Genomic DNA, 20,834 nt, shown 5'->3' on the forward strand with positions numbered 1-20,834 from the left:
CAGACACTTGGTTGAGGGAAGCACAGGATGGGCAATTCACCCTTCCTGGGTTTAGATGTTTCAGGCGAGATAGACAGGGATGTAAAAGGGATGGGGGAGTCACATTCCTGATTCAGGAGACTGTCATAGCTGTACATCACAGAGGCTGTCTTGGAGGGCTCATCCAGCAAGGCCTTATGGGTAGAATTCAGGAATAAGAAAGGTGCTGTTGTTCTGATGGAGATATACTGTAGGCCTCCCAATAGCCAGGGGAAAATCAAGGAACAGAGCAGGGGAAGGTTTAAAAACAACAGTTGTTGTTGTAATGGGTGGTTTCAACTTTCCCAGTATTGACTGGGATTTCCTTAGTGCCCAGCGCTTAGACAGGGCAAAGTTTGATGGGTGCTTTCTGGAAGGTTTCTTGAAACAGTACATAGATATTTCAACCAGGGGAAGGGCTGCATTGTATTGGGGAATCATTCTGGCCAGGTGTGGGAGTATTTTGGGAACAGTGATCATAATTCCATAGGTTTTGAGATGGTTGTGGACAAGGATAAGGCTGTCGTTGGATGAAAGTGCTAATCTGGGGATTGGGGGTGGCTGTTTGAGGGGAAATCGACACCTGACATGGAAGTCTTCTCAAGGTCAGTTGAGGACCAGCACATTCCTGTGAGGATGAAAGGTCAGGGTGGCAGGATTTGGGACCCCTGGATAATGAGATATTGAAAGTTTAGTCATTGCTCGGCCTCTAATGGATGTAATATACATAAATGATTTGGACGAAAGTGTAGCTGGTCACCATGGACGGTGCAGAGATAGTGGACTGAAGGGCCTGATGTTGTGTTGTATTGTTCTGTGTTCAAAATTTAAAATGTGTTCTTAAAAAGGGTCACTTATACCAAAACATGAACCATTTCACAATTTCCTTGGGGAAAGAAACAGCTAAAATCATCACAGAAGATAAAGGTTTATACTTTTTCTCAAAATGGTGCACTGCTCCCTCACAGTGCCAGGGACCTGGGTTTGACTCAGACACAAAAACAGCCCACGTATCAAGAGCTGGACAATGTCCGGGCTTGAGTCATGTTGCTGTATAATAGACAATAGGTGCAGGAGTAGGCCACTCGGCCCTTTTGAGTCAGCACCACCATTCATTATGATCATGGCTGATCACCCACAATCAGTAACCTAATGGACAATAGGCCCAGGAGTAACTTAACAAGAATGTCTATTTGTTACAGATGGATTCTAGCTCCAGGTAAACAATTATGAACTGTCAATGTATAACTCCCCTTGTTAATTCTCTGATAAATCTCACCCCTACATGCTTATGGACAAGCACCTTGGGTTTCCTGGATTGAGGGAAAGACTTGGAAGGGAGTTTGTTTTGGTGATTCTTTTAGTTTGTAAGGACGTGTGGGTTGTCGATTCCCCAGATCCTTCAGTCTGCTTCCAGGAGGTAGAGAGGGACTGGTACACTGTCTGAATGTTTGCTTAAAAACTAACAGCAGCTGAGGAGGAAAATAAACTCACTTCCTTCAGCTTGAAGGTCATTGTTTTAATTCACTCATGGCATGTGGGTGTTGCTGGTTGGCAAGCTTTATTGCCCATCCCTAGTTGCCCTTGGCAACAAGCTGCCTTTTTGAACCACTGCAATCCATGTGCTGTCGGTAGAGCCACAATGCGATTAAGGAAGGAATTCCAAGGTTTTGACTCTGTGATACGAAAGAAATAACAATATTTCTGACGTTTTGAAGTAAAAAACCCTAAATCAACCTGCCTTGCCCTCACGGTTTGTGAGGCAAGGAAACATCTGATGAAATGTTCAGTGCTTCCACTCCTAACCGGCCCCGTCCAATCAGGATTCGTACAACTTGCTGTGTACACAATCACATTACTTGACACTTTGAACTTCAGTCAATATAGGCAGTCATTGTTTGAAGTCCAAGTTCTGCAAATGGAAGAAACTGCTTTGTCATCAAGACATTTTTTTTCTGGCAGTTGAAGGGGATTTACTATTGGAATTAAGCTGCGATTTGCACTTTTCACCCAACTGGTTCTGTCTGAGAGCCCTGCAGCCATGAAAGTGAAAGCCTTCACTTTGTTGTATTTCTTAAAGTATTCCACTTCTGTGCAAAGTGGATTATTAACTAACTTTGCAGAGTCTGCTTTAGTCATCTGTCTGTTGTGATGCTGAACAAAGTGTGCACTGTGTTGACCCTGTTCTGTGGGAGACTGCTGACATTTCATAAACCACGTAAACAGTATGAATAATTACTGGAGGAGGCGGCTCCACAAATATTCCCATCCTTAGTGCTGGAAAAACCCAACGCGTCAGTGCAGTATGTTAGACTGAAGCCTTCACAGCAATCTTCAGCCAGAATTGCTAAGTGAGTAACTTATTTTGGCCTCCTGCAGTGGTCCCCAGCATCACAGAAAATTCAATTCATTCCACATGATATCAAGAAATGGTGGGAGGCAGTGGATACTATACAGTCAGATTTTAAACCAAGAACAGGGCAATGCTTTCCTTGTCTCCGCGAGGATCACTGTTGTAGGCCAGTTTGTTCAGTTGGCTAGATGGTTGGTTGTGATGCAGAGAGATGTCAAACGTCAGGATTCCGTCTCTGCACCATGAAGGTCTCACCTTCTCAGCCTCTCCCCCCCCACCTGAGGCTTGGTGACCCTCAAGTTAAACTCACCACCAATTGTCGTTACGGTTCTCTGGGACTGTGCTGGTTTTCCCTTTGTACTCTTCAGAACTGGTCTCTCAGCAGAATTTCAAGAAGGTGAAGGCTCTGTTAAAGATGAAACCAACCAGCAACTAGCTAACACGGATGACTGAGAGTAAGGAGGCTCCTTTTCAGACGTGTTGCATTTGTGGTTAACTTCATTGTCTGCCTTGTAAATTTTTGAAAAGGTATTAATTGTAACCATAGTGAAAATGTCACTGCTCGTGGGTTCAAACTGAACAGTGTGGAAAAATGTCGTGCTGGAAAAACACAGCAGGCCAGGCAGCATCCGAGGAGCAGGAGAATCAAAGTTTCGGGCATAAGCCCTTTTTCAGGACGGAGGTTGGTGTGCCAAGTGGGCTAAGATAAAAGGTAGGGGGGGGAGGGGCGTTGGGAATGTGATGGGTGGAAGGAGGTTAAGGTGAGAGTGATAGGCCGGAGAGGGGGTGGGGGCGGAGAGGTCGGGACGAAGATTGCAGGTCAAGAACGCGGTGCTGAATCCGGGGGTTGGGACTGAGAAAAGGTGGGGGGAGGGGAAATGAGGAAGCTGGAGAAATCTGCATTCATCCCATGTGGTTGGAGGGTTCTTAGGTGAAAGATGAGGCGCTCTTCCTCCAGGCGTCGTGTTGCCTTAGTCTGGCGATGGAGGAGGCCAAGGACCTGCATGTCCTTGGCGCAGTGGGAGGGGGAGTTAAAATGTTCAGCCACGGGGCGGTTGGGTTGGGTTAGAAGCTCTCAAGCTGAACAGTGACAACTTGTGAAAAATACATCAGGGATAATTACGAGTTGAAAGCTCGAGTCAGTGATGGTGGCTATGATTTGCTGTAAGAATCCAATGTGGTTTACTGGCGGGAAGGAAATATCCCATCCTTCTGCAGCCTGGCTGACATTTAACTCCAGACATGCAGCAATGTGGTTAACCCATAATGACCATTTGAAATGGCCCAAAAAGCCACTCACTCCCAGTGCACTGAGGGATGGCCACTGTCACTGGGTTTATCAGTGACAGCCAGTCATGTGGAAGCAGAATGGAAAAAGGCTTTCAGTGGTTTCAAATCGAGACAGCTAGGGACCAAGTGACTGACCTGAGGGCAAATGAGGGAAAACAATCAATTTTTAGAACTTTTAAAACATTTTTATAAAGTAGATTAATATTTGGTCCTGTTTCTGAAACTACTGGTCCAGTCATACGGACTCAGAGCAGGAGTGGGTCATCTGGCTCTTCGAGCCCAGTCTACAATTCAGTAATGGACTCGGCTCCATTTACCTGCCCTCTCACCATAACCCTTGATTCCTTTTCTATTCAAAAATGATCTATCTTAGCTTTAAAAGTGTTTACTGAAGAAACCTCAACTGCTTCAGTAGGCAGGGAATTCCACAGATTCATAACCCTCTGGGTGAGGACGTTCCTTCTCAATTCAGTTCTAAATCTGCTCCCCCTAATTTTGAGACTTTGCCCTCTTGTCCTAGTTTCACCCTCCAGTGGGAAGCATTCTCTCTACTTCTATTTTATCTGTTCCCTTCATAATTTTATATATTTCTGTAAGATCCGCCCTCATTCATCTGAATTCCAATGAATATAATGCCAGTTTACTCAGTATCTCCTCATAATCCAACCCCCTCACCTCTGGAATCAACCTAGTGAACCTCCTCTGCACCTTCTCCAGTGCCAGGACATGCTTTCTCAAGTAAGGAGACCAAAATTACACACAGTACTCCAGGTGTGGCCTCACCAGCATCTTATACAGCTGCTACATAACCTCCCTGCTTTGAAACTCAAATCCTTTCGCAATAAAGGACAAAATTCCATTTGCCTTCCTAATTACAATGTTGTACCTGCAGACCGACCCTCTGTGATTCGTGCACAAGGACACCCAGGTCCCTCTGCACAGCAGCATACTGCAACTGTTTGCCATTCATGTAATAATCCTTTTTACTGTTACTCCTACCAAAATGGAAGACTTCACATTTATTAACATCGTACTCCATCTGTCAGACATTTTCCCCCTCACTTCAACTATTTATGTCCATTTGCAAAGTTTCACAGTCCTCATTCTAGTGAGTAGAGGCAACTCTGTGGCTCAGTGATTAGCACTGCTGCCTCACAGCACCAGGGGCCTGACTTCGGTTCCAGCCTCGGGTAAATGCCCGTGTGGAGTTTGCATGTTCTCCCTGTGTCTGCGTGGGTTTCCTCCGGGTGCTCCGATTTCCTCCCACAGTCCAAAGATGTGCAGGTCAGGTGAATTGGTCATGCTAAAGTGCCTGTTGTGTTCAGGGGAGTGTAGGTTAGGTGCATCAGTCAGGGGTAAAAGTAGAGTAACTCCAAATCACCGATGTAAGTTGTGAATAATTGTGGATCCAACACTGATACCTGAGGACCACTGCTAGTTACTGATTGACAACCCACAAAGCACTCATTTCTCCTCACTCTTAGCTTCCTGTTAGTTAACAATCCTCTGTCCATTACATTGCCCGTAATGTCTTGCAGCAGCCTTTTGATCAGCACCCTGATGAAGGCCTTTTGGAAATCTAGGTACACCACATCTACTGGGTCCCCGTTGTCCACCTTACTCGTAACATCTTCATAGAATTCCAAATGATTAGTTAAGCATGACCTGCCCTTCATGAACCCATGCTGCATCTACCCAACAGGACAATTTCTGTCCCGAAGCCTTGTTATTTCTTCCTCGATCATAGACTCAAGCATCTTCCCCACGACAGAGCTTAAACTAACTGGTCTATAATTCCCCATCTTTTGTCTACCTCCCGTTTTAAACAGTGGCATCATATTTGCTGTTTTCCAATCTGCTGGAACGGCCCAGAGTCCAGCGAATTTTGGAAAAATTACAAGTGCACTTGCTATTTCTCCCACCTTCTCTTTTAGTACCCCGGGATGCATTCCATCAGGGCCAGGAGACTGGTCTACCCAGAGCTCCCTTAGCTTGCCCAACACAACCTCTCCCGTAATAATGATTGCTTCCAGATCCTCACCTACCTTTGGCATGTTAGTCATGTCCTCCACTGTGAAGACAGACACAATGCCTCAGCGATTTCATATCTAAATCCCTCTTCTCATCAATGTTTACTTTGGCCACTTTTTTCCGTTTTATATATTCATAGAAACTTTTGTTACCTGTCTGTATATTCTGTGCTAGTTTTTTCTCATGTTCTATTTACTTTTCTTTATAGGTCTTTTTATGGTTTTGTCGACCTTTAAAACTTTCCCAATTTTGTAGTCTCCTGCTGATCTTGGCCAGTGTGTATGCCTTCTCTTTAAATTTAATAGCCTCCCTTATTTCCTGACACCAATGGCAGATTACCCCTTTTCCTCAAGTCCTTCTTTTTCACTAGTACATGCTTTTGCTGAGCACTTTGAAAATTTGCTTTGACAGTCCTCCACTGCTAGTCAACTATCCCTTACAAGGTAAATAGTATCCAGAATCTTGGTATGTTTCACTGTGTTGTAGAAATTAGGCCACTATAGGAATTATAAAGAAGTTTTATGAGTGTGAGATTTATTGTTTTTTCAAAAGATCTCGGAGTTGCTGGCAAAGTCAACATTTGTTGCCCTTGAGAAGGTTAGTGGTGATCTGTGAGCCACTGTAGTCCTTCAGGTAATTGTCATAGAAGGCAGTTCCAGTCTGTTGACCCAGTGATGATGAACGTGTTCCAAATCAGCCTGGTGTGTGGATTGGAGAGGATCTTGGAGGTGGTCCCGTTGCTATGCAACAGCTGCCACCTTCGAGATGGGAGAGGTCATAGCTTTGCATAGGCCTGTGGAAGGCCATCTCTAAAATGGGAGCCAATCTAACCACTGTCCCTCGTCATTCAGTGGTGTTACCATCATTGAATCCCCAGCTGTCAATATCCAGAGGGTTACCATTGACCAGCAACTCAACTCATCGCATAAACACTGCCCACAAGAGCACATTAAATGCTGGAAATCCTGTAGCAAGATACTAATCTCCTGACTCCCCAAAGCCTATCCACCATCTACAAAGCACAAGTTAGGAGAGTGAGGAATACTCCCCACTTGCCCTGGATGGGGGCAGTTCCAACAACACTCAAGAAGCTTGACGCCATCCAGGACGTGATAGGCACTACATCCACAAACATCCACTCCCTCCACTAGTAATGCTCAGTAGCAGCAGTGTGTTCTATCTACAAAATACACTGCAGAATTCACCAAAGAGGTTTTGGAAAGAATTCTGAGGGATAGGATTTATAACTATTTGGCAAAGCATAGTGTGATTAAAGACAGTCAGCATAGCTTTGTGAGGGGCAGGTCATGCCTCACTAATCTTATTGAGTTATTTGAGGACGTGACGAAACAAGTCGATGAAGGGTGAGCGGTGGATGTGGTGTATGTGGACTTCATCAAGTATTTGATAGAGTTCCCCATGGTAGGCTCAATCATAAAGTCAGGAGGTATGGGATACAGGGAGATTTGGCTATCTGGATCCAGAATTGGTTGGCTGACAGAAGGCAGAGAGTGGTTGTAGATGGAAAGTATTCTGCCTGGGGGTCAGTGGTGAGTGGGGTCCCGCAGAGCTCTGTTCTTGGGCCTCTGCTCTTTGTAGCTTTTACAAATGACTTGGATGAGGAGGTTGAGGAGTGGGTTAGTAAATTTGCAGATGACTCAAAGGTTGGAGGTGTCGTCGATAGTATCGAGGGCTATTGCAGGCTGCAGCGCGACATAGACAAGATGCAGAGCTGGGCTGAGAAATGGCAGATGGAGTTCAACCTGGATAAATGTGAAGTGATGCATTTTGGAAGGTCGAACTCGAATGCTGAATTTAGGATTAAAGACAGGATTCTTGGCAGTGTGGAGGAACAGAGGGATGCGGGTGTGCAAGTACATAGATCCCTCAAAGTTGCCACCCAAGTGGATAGGGTTGTTAAGAAAGGATATGGTGTTTAACAGGGGGATTGAGTTTAAGAGCCAGGAAGTTTTGCTGCAGCTCTACAAGTCGCTGGTGAGACCACATTTGGAATATTGTGTCCAGTTCTGGTCACCCTACTATAGGAAAGATACAGAGGCTTTGGAGAGGGTGCAAAGAAGGTTTACAAGGATGCTGTCTGGACTGGAGGGCTTGCCTTATGAAGAAAGGTTGACTAAGCTTGAACGTTTCTTGCTGGAGAGAAGGAGGAAGAGAGGAGACCTGATCGAGGTGTACAGGATAATGAGAGGCGTGGATAGAGTCAGTAGCCAGTGACTTTTCCCCAGGGCAGGATTGATTGGTACAAGGGTTCCTAGTTTAAGATATCAGGAGGAAGGTATAGAGGAGATGTCTGAGGTAGGTTCTTTACACAGAGAGTTGTGAATGTATGGAATGCGTTGTCAGTGGTGGTGGTGGAAGCAGAGTCATTAGGGACATTTAAGTGACTACTGGACAATGCACATGGACAGCAGTGAGCTGAGGGGTGCGTAGGTTAGGTTATTTTATTTTAGATTAGGAATGATCCACAGCACAGCATCGTGGCCCGAAGGGCCTGTTCTGTGCTGCACTTTTCTATGTTCTATGTTTTATCCTCAGACAACATCTTCCAAACCCAAGACCAGTTACATCTAGAGTGATAAGGGCAGCAGATATATGGGTAAAAAGTGAGGACTGCAGATGCTGGAGATCAGAGCTGAAAATGTGTTGCTGGTTAAAGCACAGCAGGTCAGGCAGCATCCATGGAACAGGAAATTCGACGTTTCGGGCATAAGCCTGATGCCTGAAACGTCGAATTTCCTGTTCCTTGGATGCTGCCTGACCTGCTGCGCTTTAACTAGCAACACATTTTCAGCAGATATATGGGAACATTACCACCTGCAAGTCTCCCTCTAAGCCACTCCCCATCCTGACTTGGAAATATATCTCCGTTCCTTCACTGTTGCTGGGTCAAAATCCCGGAATTCTCTCCCTCAGGGCATTGTGGGTCAACCCAGAGCAGGGGGCCTGCAGCAGTTCCAGGAGACAGCTCACCACTACCACCACCACAAGGGCAACTAGGGACAGGCCATAAACACTGACCAGCCAGCAATGCCTCTGCCCCACAAGTGAATGGTGGGTCAGGAAGCATGTGTGACCTGGAGGGCACTTTGGGAAATGGGGCAGTCTGTGATTGGGAGATGAATTGGATGAAGAGCCCAGAATGATGAGAGAGTGGTGTGTAGTGAGCAGGATGGGCATGGTGTTGGGGAGCAATGATTTCCTGGCACTCCAAATAGCAAGTTCACATTTGTTCTCTGTGTTTCGAAATGATTCACTTACCTAAATTGGAATTTAGCAATGTATGGGATTTGTCTTTACAGGATATAATGGGATCATGTTGTTCTGACACGCAAGCGCAAACAGAATATAATTGTAGCTTTTATACTGATTCTAATGCGAAAATGTGATGCATGTAAACTCTGCTGCCTTGCAGTCTCAAGGTTGAAGAATACAATAACAACACTGAGTAAGTATTTCTGAGTTAGTGACATTTCTGAGCTAGAAACAGGGCTTGAATTGTCTAGATAGACCTGAGAGGGAGCTCTTCTCATCAGTCTGCAGCTCTGACCGAAGCAGTGTGGGGGGTTCGGCACCGGGAGTGTTCGGTTTAACAGACATTGATGAGTGAAGCAGCCAGATTATTTTCTTCAGCTGAATCTTTTTTCCCCAGTTATTTAATTCATAGTGCTCCGGGTTGAGGGAAAGATCCAAAGTACTCAGTGCTATATTTCAAAGAAGGAATGTTGTTTTTGTGATTCACTTCCAGTTCAAGTTGCAGGTTTATAGCATGAATTCTGGGGAACACTGTGGGGTGCTGGCTGTATGAAATAAACAAGAACCTGAACAACCTTTCCACAGAGATTGCTTAACCTGCTGCTTATTCTGAGCATTTTCTGTGCTAATCCCAGTTGGTATATGTCAGGACCAACCAGACTGCAGCATCAATCCAGCTTGAGAGTTGGACTTTATTTCTGTCTGGATTTAACAGAGTGCTCTCTCACTAAAACAGAAGCACACATGCTGCAGGTTTGGTTTGAACAGCAAGGCAGATGTTCATTAAGTTTAAAATTAAGGTAAATAGAATAAACCAAACTATTTGTGATTTAGAAAAGTTTAAGTTTGCAAAATACATGGTAAAGTGCAATTCTATTATCCCAACAGCAGTCCTTTGGAATACTCACCTGAGACATCTATAAAGTTAGTCTAACTGTGGCTTCAGTACCTCACCAAGGGAATCTCATCGTCGCTGGCTTCTACGTACAACAGAGCTTCAACTTTCATAGAGTCAGAGATTCAAGGAGCATGGAAAAGGCCATTTGACCCATCGAGTTCTTACTGACCTGTCCACATTAATCCCATTTACCAGCACATGTCCTAATCCATGGCCTTGAATGTTTTCCACATTTTTAAAAAAAGGTTGTGAGGTTTCCCAACTCTATGAACCTCACAGGCAGCTTCCCATCAACCTTGGGGTGAACAGCCATTACTGCTCATCTCCAGTGAACCTCCCACCCTGCACGTTATATTTCTCCCTGCATTATTAATGTCTCAACTAATAATGGGAGCAGTCGTTCAGCTCATCTCATATAACTGCTTCAGGGTTTTAACGAAGCACTTCCGATCGCGAGCTTGAGAACTAAACTCCTTACACTCAGGTCTCCTTCTGAACAGCTCGGAATTCTTTCCTTTTAGACCAACTGTTATTCAGATCCAGCTTTAGCCAAGTATCTGCAAACATTTCCCAAATGGATTCCAAAACCTTTCCCTAAGCTTCAACAAGAATTCCGAATATTCGGACTGAATACTAATGCACTGTATTGTTGACTCTGTGCTTGTGAAACTCTCTCACTGTTACCAAATTCCCATTACTGTCCAGGAAGGTTCTCTCGATAGGAGCAAACTTTGTTTTAACTGGCACTCTCAATAAACCGGCAACCATTATATCCCTGAAACACTGGAAGGTTATTATTGTGATCTCCGCGATGTCCCATTACTCAGCTGAGGGTGCCGGTAAGTTTTATATAAGGCAAAGTTACATTGCAATTTAAATGATTTATGCTGTTAATAAAGTGTAACAGCGATGCGTATACCCCCGTGCATTATGTTCCTCTAATGTAGTGTGTGATTTATACATCAATTATTTGGGCCTTTTCATCAACCAGCACGCTCCTGTCCCATAGCTGCCCAGTCCGTCAGGGGTTTCTGTCCTGTCCCATAGCTGCCCAGTTGGTTAAGGATTTTCTGTCCTGTCCCATAGCTGCCCAGTTGGTTAAGGGTTTCTGTCCTGTCCCATAGCTGCCCAGTTGGTCAATGGTTTGCCGTCCTGTCCCATAGCTGCCCAGTTGGTTAAGGGTTTCTGTCCTGTCCCATAGCTGCTCAGTTGGTTAAGGGTTTCTGTCCTGTCCCATAGCTGCCCAGTCGGTTAAGGGTTTGCTGTCCTGTCCCATAGCTGCCCGGTTGGTTAAGGGTTTCTGTCCTGTCCCATAGCTGCCCTGTTGGTTAAGGGTTTGCTGTCCTGTCCCATAGCTGCCCAGTTGGTTCGGGGTTTTCTGTCCTGTCCCATAGCTGCCCAGTCGGTCAGGGTTTGCTGTCCTGTCCCATAGCTGCCCAGTTGGTTAAGGATTTTCTGTCCTGTCCCATAGCTGCCCAGTTGGTTCGGGGTTTTCTGTCCTGTCCCATAGCTGCCCAGTTGGTTCGGGGTTTTCTGTCCTGTCCCATAGCTGCCCAGTTGGTTCGGGGTTTTCTGTCCTGTCCCATAGCTGCCCTGTTGGTTAAGGGTTTGCTGTCCTGTCCCATAGCTGCCCAGTTGGTTCAGGGTTTCCTGTCCTGTCCCATAGCTGCCCAGTTGGTTAAGGGTTTGCTGTCCTGTCCCATAGCTGCCCAGTTGGTTAAGGGTTTGCTGTCCTGTCCCATAGCTGCCCAGTTGGTTAAGGGTTTTCTGTCCTGCCCCATAGCTGCCCAGTTGGTTAAGGGTTTGCTGTCCTGTCCCGTAGCTGCCCAGTTGGTTAAGGGTTTGCTGTCCTGTCCCGTAGCTGCCCTGTTGGTCAAGGGTTTGCTGTCCTGTCCCGTAGCTGCCCTGTTGGTCAAGGGTTTGTTGTCCTGTCCCGTAGCTGCCCTGTTGGTTAAGGGTTTGCTGTCCTGTCCCGTAGCTGCCCAGTTGGTTAAGGGTTTGCTGTCCTGTCCCGTAGCTGCCCAGTTGGTCAAGGGTTTGCTGTCCTGTCCCATAGCTGCCCAGTTGGTCAAGGGTTTCCTGTCCTGTCCCGCTGCCCGGTTGGTTAAGGGTTTGCTGTCCTGTCCCATAGCTGCCCGGTTGGTTAAGGGTTTGCTGTCCTGTCCCATAGCTGCCCAGTTGGTTAAGGGTTTTCTGTCCTGTCTCATAGCTGCCCTGTTGGTTAAGGGTTTGCTGTCCTGTCCCGTAGCTGCCCAGTTGGTTAAGGGTTTGCTGTCCTGTCCCGTAGCTGCCCAGTTGGTCAATGGTTTGCTGTCCTGTCCCGTGGCTGCCCAGTTGGTCAAGGGTTTGCTGTCCTGTCCCGTAGCTGCCCAGTTGGTTAAGGGTTTGCTGCCCTGTCCCATAGCTGCCCAGTTGGTTAAGGGTTTGCTGCCCTGTCCCATAGCTGCCCAGTTGGTTAAGGGTTTGCTGCCCTGTCCCATGGGTGCCCAGTTGGTTAAGGGTTTGCTGTCATGTGTTTTAATAGAAATCGCTCTGCCTGCATAAATATTTACAAATTAAACCTGAAACCTTTTCAGTTGTATGGAAAATCCACATGTCAGTAACTGAAAAATCAACAATCTAACATGAATGGGTTGAAGATAAATATGTACATATGTATAAATCACATTGTTTTAATTTCATGTTTCCAGTATCCACATTAGTTTGTTTTTCTAATAACAACCTGTATTTATGTAGTGTCTGTAATGTGAATGTTCCAAGGCAGGTTTAAAAATAAACTCCGGCTCCTCAAAGCCATGTGCACTATTCTGTAGAAGGACGAGCAGCATCAGAGATGTGGGATTAGGAGAAAGTGAGGAGTGCAGATGCTGGTGATCAGAGTCAAAAACGTGTGGTGCTGGAAAAGCACAGCTGCTCAGGTAACATCTGAGGAGCAGGAGAGTCGCCGTTTCGAGCACAAGCCCTTCATCAGGAATGACAGGGTGGGCCAAGGGGGCTGAGAGAGAAATGGGAAGGGAGTCGGGCTGGGGGGGAAGGTAGCTGGGATTGCGATAGATAGCTGAAGGTGCGGATGATGGTGATAGGGTGGAGAGGAGAGCAGAGCAGATAGGAAGGAAGGAAGGTGGACAGGTAGGACAGGTCAAAAGGGAGGTGCTGAGTTGGAGTGTTGGATCTGGGATAAGGTGGGGGAGGGGAAATGAGGAAGCTGGTGAAATCCACATTGATCCTGTGTGGTTAGAGGGTCCCAAGGTGGAAGATGAGATGTTCTTCCTCCAGACATCAGGTAGCTAGAATTTGGCAGTGAAAGTGGCCCAGGACTTGTAAGTCCTTGGCGGAGTGGAAGGGGATGTTAAAGTGTTCGGAAACAGGGCAGTGGGGGTGGTTGGTGTATGTGTCCCAGAGATGTTCTCTGAAATGATTCGCAAGTTGGTGTCCCGTCTCCCCAGTGTAGAGGAGACCACATCCCCACACACAGTAAATGATGTGGAGGTACAGGAACATCTGTCAGATATGGAAGGATCTCAGGTGGAGGGGAGGGAGGAGGTGTGGGTGCAGGTTTTACACCTCTTGCGGTGGCAAGGGCAGGTGCCGGGAGCAGAGGGCGGATTGGGGGGGGTGTGGACCTCACAAGGCAGTCTCGGAGGGAATAGTCTCTGCAGAATGTAGATAGGGATGGGAGGGAAATATATCTCTCATGGTGGGGTCTGTTTGGAGGTGGCAGAAATGACGGAAAATGATGTGATGTATGCGGAGGTTGGTGGGGTGGAAGGTGAAGACGCGGTGGGGGGGGAGATTCTGTCCTTGTGATTGGAGGGGTGTGGTTCAAGGGCCGAGATGCGGGAAGTGGCGATGTGCTGGAGGACATCGTTGACCATGTAGGTGGAGAAATTGCGGTCTTTGAAGAAGGAGATGGGATGTTCTATGGTGGAATTGGTCCTCCTGGGAGCAGATGGGGCAGAGGCAGAGGAGTTAGGAATTCTTGGGAATAAGGCATAGTGTTTTTACAGGAGGCAGGATAGAGAGATTAGGGTTAGGGTTAGGGTTCACTCGGTGTAGTCCCAGTAACTGTAGGAGTCAGTGGGTTTGAAGTAGATACCCGTGTTGAGTCAGTCGCCAGTTTGCAAGTTCTCCTCAAAGCCACTTAGTATCCTGACTGGAAATGTAGTCCTGTTCCTTCAAAATTGGGTCAAAATTCTATAATTCCCCTCTGAGCAGCACTGCAAGTGTCTCTAAACCCCAAGGACTACAATGGAAGGTACACCTTCAACATACTGTCTAGCTATCACCATTTTAAACAGCTCACCTGAGAATGCAACTTTTTAAAAAAAAAACTTTTGTGATTTACACATAAAAGAAGTGAAACTATCACTATATTCTAACAGATGAAAGGCTTAACAGACAATCAATCTTTCAATGTATAATTTCAGTTACATCACACTGTAAGTTTTTGCTATAATTCTGTGTTACGATCGAGCCCTCCACTATCACCTGATGAAGGAGCGTCGCTGCGAAAGCTAGTGTGCTTCCAATTAAACCTGTTGGACTATAACCTGGTGTTGTGTGATTTTTAACTTTGTCCACCCCAGTCCAACACCGGCATCTCCACATCATGTCTTTAATGAGGACAGTGGGGCAGCGAGGTTTACGGGGGAGATCCTAGCTCTTGGCTTGACAACCACTGATGGAGTGGTTAAAATCAGGAATGGTCAGGAGAATGGAAAATATTGGAGAACTCAGCAAACCCGGCAGCATCAGTAGAGAGGGACCCAGCGAATGTTGCAGGTCAATTATGTTTCAGTTTTGATGATCAGTCAGTGGTCTGAAGAGTTAACCCTGTCTTTCTCTTCATGAATGCTCTCAGTTCTGCTGAGTATTTTCTGCAGTTTCACTCAGTGTTTGAGTTCTGTTAACATTTGATCTGACAATTGTTGTCCCCTTGTGAACATTTATAGCACAGTTTCACACGATCCTTCAAAAATGAGTGCCCACAACTCATTCTCTCAAGTATTGACCAAGTTCTCTTGCCAATATTTATGTCATTGCTCCCTCTGTGGGCAGCCATTGCACACTTTTGTGATCCTTTGCAGCAAGTCACCATATCACATTTTCTAACTAGTTCCTGGTTTTCGGTTATGGCTGTCCTTACCTGATCTATCCAGTATTTGACTTGTGTAACCTACAAACGTGGTTCATGCCCCTTGAGGTTGAGGGATTGGTACTAAATAGTCTAGTCTTGTTGGTGATGCTTCCTTTAAATGTAGTTGTATTCAGTGCCACTGTAAATAGACACATCTTGTCAAAGCTTCTCATCTTTCATCAGCACAATTCACAAGAATACTGTTTTAAGGCAAAATGAGGAGACTGTTGAATGGCTAACAAGTGGACTGGAAGCTACATCTATTAATACAGAGGGTCTATGCCTTGCAGGTAGAAAGAATTTGTACACAGACTGTGCCTCTTTCAAATAAACAAACAGATGACAGCCATTCACTGGTTCATTTGTCTGGGCAATGACTTTACTGATCTGAGACAACCTGCAGAACCCTGTTATGAACTCTCAGTCATCAACACTGGTGAATTCTCTATGGCAACACCTCTACCAATCAGAGTTCAGGTTCCAAATGACAAGCACTCTCCTCACACATTATAGTCATTGATTTTCCCTTGAAATTGGTATTCTTGCAAATTGTCCTGATTGGTGCAAAACAGATGTTTTTTTTTCTTAGAGGTATTCAAGTTCAGGTCTCCCAAAGGATGTGTCTCTCGATCCAAATCACCAACGGATTTGGAGTGATCTTTGGGTTCCCATTCTGTTTTGCTACATTGAGCTCATTAATTTAGTGAGATGTTGTATACAGTTTGATAATAGCTATATTTAAAAGCAGATTGTCAGGTAATGTATTTGTAAGTTGGCTAACTTTGCAAAGTGAGCTAACATCACTCTTAACATTGGAATGTGACAGTCAATGCATAATACAGGAGGAAGATTGACCACTCGATTTGGAACCTTTGATCACATCAACACATTCCAAATATTGACATCGCAGACAGTTTAATTAATGACATTTTGCAGCTAATCAATGTTCTCTTCTATGTCAACTGTTCCATTTCCAGCTGAAAGGAACTTGGTGGCTTCTGTTCCACGGGCAGTACACATGAATTGATGTCCTTTTGATAGTTATTTACATCAACAGTTCTTCCGATAGCAGTGCATGTCTAATGCTTATTTCCATCACTTTGTCAGCTCAGTGAGTCACTTGATTCAAATTTTGGGCAGGGTTGAATCTACTGCAAGCACTGTCATTTTGCAAGTCCTCACACTCAGTGAAATGTTTGTAACCCCTCTGCTTTTGGCTTGTCAGATTGTACAGTTGGGAATGAACCTTAGAGAGCCTGAACATGAGTAACACAGCAGCACCAAGAAAGCCCTACAGAAAGGCACCGCCTCAGCACCGGGAGAATCGACATGAGCCTCCAGTTTTTAGGGATGAGCTAGCTGACCCAGCAGCCTCAGCTGAGCTGAGTCAGGTAACTGGCAACAGCCATCTGCCTCTCTCGCAGCATAGACTACTTGCTTTGACGGATACCATTGGCAAGTCAGATGTAGGGGGTGTGCAGTGTGTGAAAAGTCTGGAAGCATCAAATGCTCCTGTTTCTCCCCTCTGGTCTGAGGATTCGAGTAGTGAACGAGAGAATGTATCTTCTCTGAGTGGCCTGGGAATGAGGAATCAGTCTCCCCTAGGCTTTTGCAGCAAGTCAGATGAAAGTGATCCAAAACCGGCAGTGCAAGGTTTCAATAAGTTTGTAAGTAACAGAGAGAAAGCAGTCATGATTTCTCTGAGTGAGGATGAATATTTCAAACGACCGCTGAAAACCAGGAGCTCGGGCCGTAGTTTAGTTTTCAAAGAGCCTGCTCAAGTTCTGGCTCCAAGGGAACTGGCTATTACCCCGACTCGGCTGCCTCTGAAAGGAATTCTCAAACAGGCCAACACTCTTGGAGTTCAGGTTGAAGCCTTGCGTAAGGCAAAGTCTGCAGAAATGTTAGCCCAAAGTACGTCAGAGCAGTCGCTGTTTCCTTCTGAACAGATTTCAAAAGGATCCAAGGACAGAAGAGCTTCTGTGCAAGGCAGTCTGTCACCACAATCTGGTTTATCACAGGCTGGGCACAGAGCTCCAGATCCACGCATCATCGAGGAGAAGCTGAGGTTTTCCAAGTTCCTCGATGAGATCACCTGTCGAGTGCTGAGCCCACACAATTTGCAATCCGTAGCAACTCCTCAGGGAAAAGGACAAACCATTAGCCACTGTTCAAATAAGTCAAGCCAGGATTGGGACGCACAGGCAATGCACAGCAAGAGGGAAATGCGAGACAAAACAGGGGAGGGGTTAGTCAAGGGTTTGGGGGCAAGAAGAAGGAACAGCCTGAATATTGAGGTTGAATGCAGGAAAGGATGGCAAGATACAGGGAGACCAATGAGCCCCAGCACAATTGGAAAGCAGTTCATAGCAAGGAAAGATGACATTGAGAAACATGCAAGCATGCAGACAGAGGTCCCTGATGTTCAGAGAGAAATCAAAGACAGTTGTCAGAGTACAAAACAGACATTGGAAGTGAGTGACAAGGAAGAGCACCCAAAGACCAGGCTGGCTAGAGGAAATAAAGATGAATTTGAAAGCAGGCCTCATTATCTAGAAACTGGAGTGGCACACAAGGCCATTGCTGCTAGGTATCCAGCTGATTTAAACCCATCTCTGCGTTCAGATCAGGATAGGCATTTGGCTACTCTGCAAATGGTATCCAGCATTGTGCAAAATAAGGTAAGGGACTAAGAAAGAAGTCAAATGTCTGATTTGTTGGGTTTGATGTATGTTAAAATGGTTAAGTGATCATTTTTTTGAATAGTCTGAAATGTGTCCTGTTGAGATATCACTTATGCCCTGCTGCATCTTCTGCAGGTTAACTGATTCAGTGTGTACCTTTATTAGTCTTTCCAATGAATAACGCACACCATTACCTTCTAAGAGCTGCTAGTCTTAATTAAGTTGATTGAAAACTGTATTCTCCAATGACTTGGTGTTAATTGAACAGTTTCTGTTGGCCACTGCTGATAAAATGAGTTAGCTCTGAGGAGAACTCTGAGGCATTGGCCTTCCTGAATTGGGAAAAGTCCATCTGGGGTTTGCAGCATGAATTGGTATTTTCAGGGGAGGACAGAGGTTTTGTTGTAGACAGTTGTTTCACAGACTGTCCCACTTCAGTGCCAGCAGCTGTGTGGGATGTCAGCCCACGTCCCAACACATTCTGTCCAGGCTAAAATAAAACCCAAACCCCGCAGATGCCGGAGATCTGAAATTGAAACAGAGAATGAGACAAACTCAGGAGGTTTGGCAGTGTCTGTGGAGAGAGAAACAGTTAACCCTTTGAGTGCATAATGACTCCAGAATGATACCATGTTATAATGGACTGGAAGCATGAACATTGTTTCTGTATCCACAGAGGATACCAGACCTGCTGGCTTGTTCCAGCACTGTGGGTTTTCATCTGAGTGTGAATCTCAGGATTTATTCCAGTGATGATGCTGCTCCTGCACCATTTCCTCCTTGGCCAGGCCAGTGAGTCGAGTTCTGCAATGCAGGCTGTCAGGCTTTATTTAACTGGATCATACAAAGGCTTTGAGCAACATCCTACCAATAATGCAGGTAGGTGCTCCAGAACTTGCCGCTCTCTGAGCCAAGCTCTTTCAGTACAGTCAGAACGTGCATCTCCTCAGCAACATGGAAAACTAGTCCACGACATCCAACCCGACCAGTTACCGCTGCAGCAGTCTATCTCAGTCCTCAGTAAAGTGATGGAAGCTCTCATCAACAATGCTAACAAACAGCACCAGCTCAGCAGTAACCTGCTCACTTCGCCACGTGTCTCACCTCCTGACATCATCACGGTCTTCGCACATGGATTTGAAAGGATTCCGAAAAAATTTACAAGGAAGTTGCCAAGGTTAGAGGGTTTGAGCTATGGGGGAGGCTGAATAGTTGGGGCTGTTTTCCCTGGAGCGTCGGAGGCTGAGGGGTGACCTTATAGAGGTTTATAAAATCATGAGGGGCATGGATAGGATAAATAGGCAAGGTCTTTTCCCTGGGGTGGACAAGTCCACAATTAGAGGGCATAGGTTTAGGGTGAGAGGGGAAAGATATAGCAGAGACCCCAGGGGCAACTTTTTCACACACAGGGTGGTGTGTGTATGGAATGAGCTGCCAGAGGAAGTGGTGGAGGCTGGTATAATTGCAACATTTAAAAGGCATCTGGATGGATATATGAATAGGAAGGGTTTGGAGGGATATGGGCTGGGTGATGGCAAATGGGACAAGATCAGTTTAGGATATCTGACTGGCATGGAGAAATTGGACTGAAGGGTCTGATGCTATGCTGTATAACTCTTTGACTCTATGGGCAAAAGAACTGAAATCCAAAGTTGTTTTTATTCATTCATGGGATGCGGACATCACTCAAGAACCACCATTTATTACCAAAACCTAAGTGCTCTTGAGAAAGTGGTGGTAAACTGCCCCCTTGAACTGCCAAAGACCACTTACTATAGTGTGGTTACACAAGGATTTCCAGCTTTTGTAAAGGAATGCTGATATATTTCCAAGTCAGGTGAAATGGGAGTCAGTGTCTTTGATATCTAGACAGCTTGAGAAACCTGGTGTCAGTTGGAGTCAAGGAGAAAACTTGCCACTGATTGAGGTCAGACCTGGCAGAAAGGAATGTGGTTGTGGTTGGAGGAGGTCAGTCATCTCCGCTCCAGGACATCTCTGCAGGAGTTCCTCAGGGCTGTGTCCTCGGCCTACCCATCTTCAACGGCTTCATCAACGGCCTGCTCTCCATCATAAGCTCAGGAGTGGGAATGTTCGCTGCTGATTGCACAATGTTCACCACCATTCATTGTGGCTTGGAAATGCTCAACCAGAAGTTAGATGTTGGCTTGACAGACTCCAGGCCCATACCTTTTATTTTGACTCACATACCTCAAAGTCTAACCTCAATGATGACCTCCTGTTATATAGCCCTAATCTTCCCTGAATTAACTTCTAACCTTCACTTGTTTCTGAGTTCCATTTGTTCTTTGACATTGCTGCCAGATCAAGCAAGAGAGAGTATCTGCCTGTGACATGGCCATCATTGCTGCCTCCCTGCCCTGTGCCGCCCGCAGCTTTCAATATCCTCGGGCTTACCATTGACTAGAACCAGACGAATACAGTGACCGGAAGACCAGGGCAGAGATTCAGGAGTCGGTGCTGAAAACCTCCTCTCACTCTGTAAATCCTGCTCATCCTCAACAAAGTAGACGTCAGACGTGTGATGGTGTACCTTCCATTTGCCTTGCAATGTGCAGCTCCGACATCACAATCAACGATAAAGCTCAGTATCCCCAAGTTGAGGATTCATTCCCTGCACCATCAGTGCGTGTGTATACTCTCTACAAGATACATTGCTCCAACACACCAGGATTCTTTCAATGGTACCTTGCAAACCCATGACCTCTACCCCCCAGTTCTGAAGAAGTCGTACCAGGCTTGAAACATTAACTCTGTTTCTCTGTCCACAAATCCTGCCAGACCTACTGAGTTTCTGCAGCATTTGTGTGTTTGTCCCCTGACCTTTACTATGTAGAAGGATAAGGCAGCAGATCTGTGCGGGGCACTGCAATTTGCAGGTTCCTCTCTGAACTTGATGGAATTCTGATTTGAAAAATATCTCTGGGTCAAAATCCTGCCCCCTCACGCCCACCCCCCTCCAACAGCTGCAACCACAAGGACTGCAATCGTTCAAAACGTTAGGAAAAGGCAATCCGTGCTGACCAGGCAAGCAATGGCCACATTCCATGGAATAACTCTTAGGAAGGATTGCTGGTTCACTCTCTCATCACCAGCAGAGGTTTCTGAATGAGCAGCCTCCTGTTATACTTG

General features: G+C 45.9%; 1 protein-coding gene across 6 annotated transcripts in view; it reads left to right on the top strand.

The window, feature by feature from the left end:
* Positions 1 to 20,834, top strand: part of tjap1 (tight junction associated protein 1 (peripheral)) — a 138,048-nt gene that overhangs the window by 71,907 nt on the left and 45,307 nt on the right. For 2 of the 6 annotated variants that reach the window (XM_060848134.1, XM_060848142.1), the window contains 2 exons: positions 9,854 to 10,702; positions 16,226 to 16,391. The exons of 1 other annotated variant lie outside the window; for it this stretch is intronic. In XM_060848134.1, the coding sequence (XP_060704117.1) occupies positions 16,263 to 16,391 (129 nt within the window). In that variant the 5' untranslated portion in view covers positions 9,854 to 10,702; positions 16,226 to 16,262. The remainder of the gene's footprint in view (positions 1 to 9,853; positions 10,703 to 16,225; positions 16,392 to 20,834) is intronic. 3 more of the 6 variants (XM_060848153.1, XM_060848162.1, XM_060848171.1) reach the window with 2 other exon arrangements.

The sequence above is a fragment of the Hemiscyllium ocellatum genome, chromosome 3 (assembly GCF_020745735.1).
Source record: "Hemiscyllium ocellatum isolate sHemOce1 chromosome 3, sHemOce1.pat.X.cur, whole genome shotgun sequence".
Taxonomy (NCBI): Eukaryota; Metazoa; Chordata; class Chondrichthyes; order Orectolobiformes; family Hemiscylliidae; genus Hemiscyllium; species Hemiscyllium ocellatum.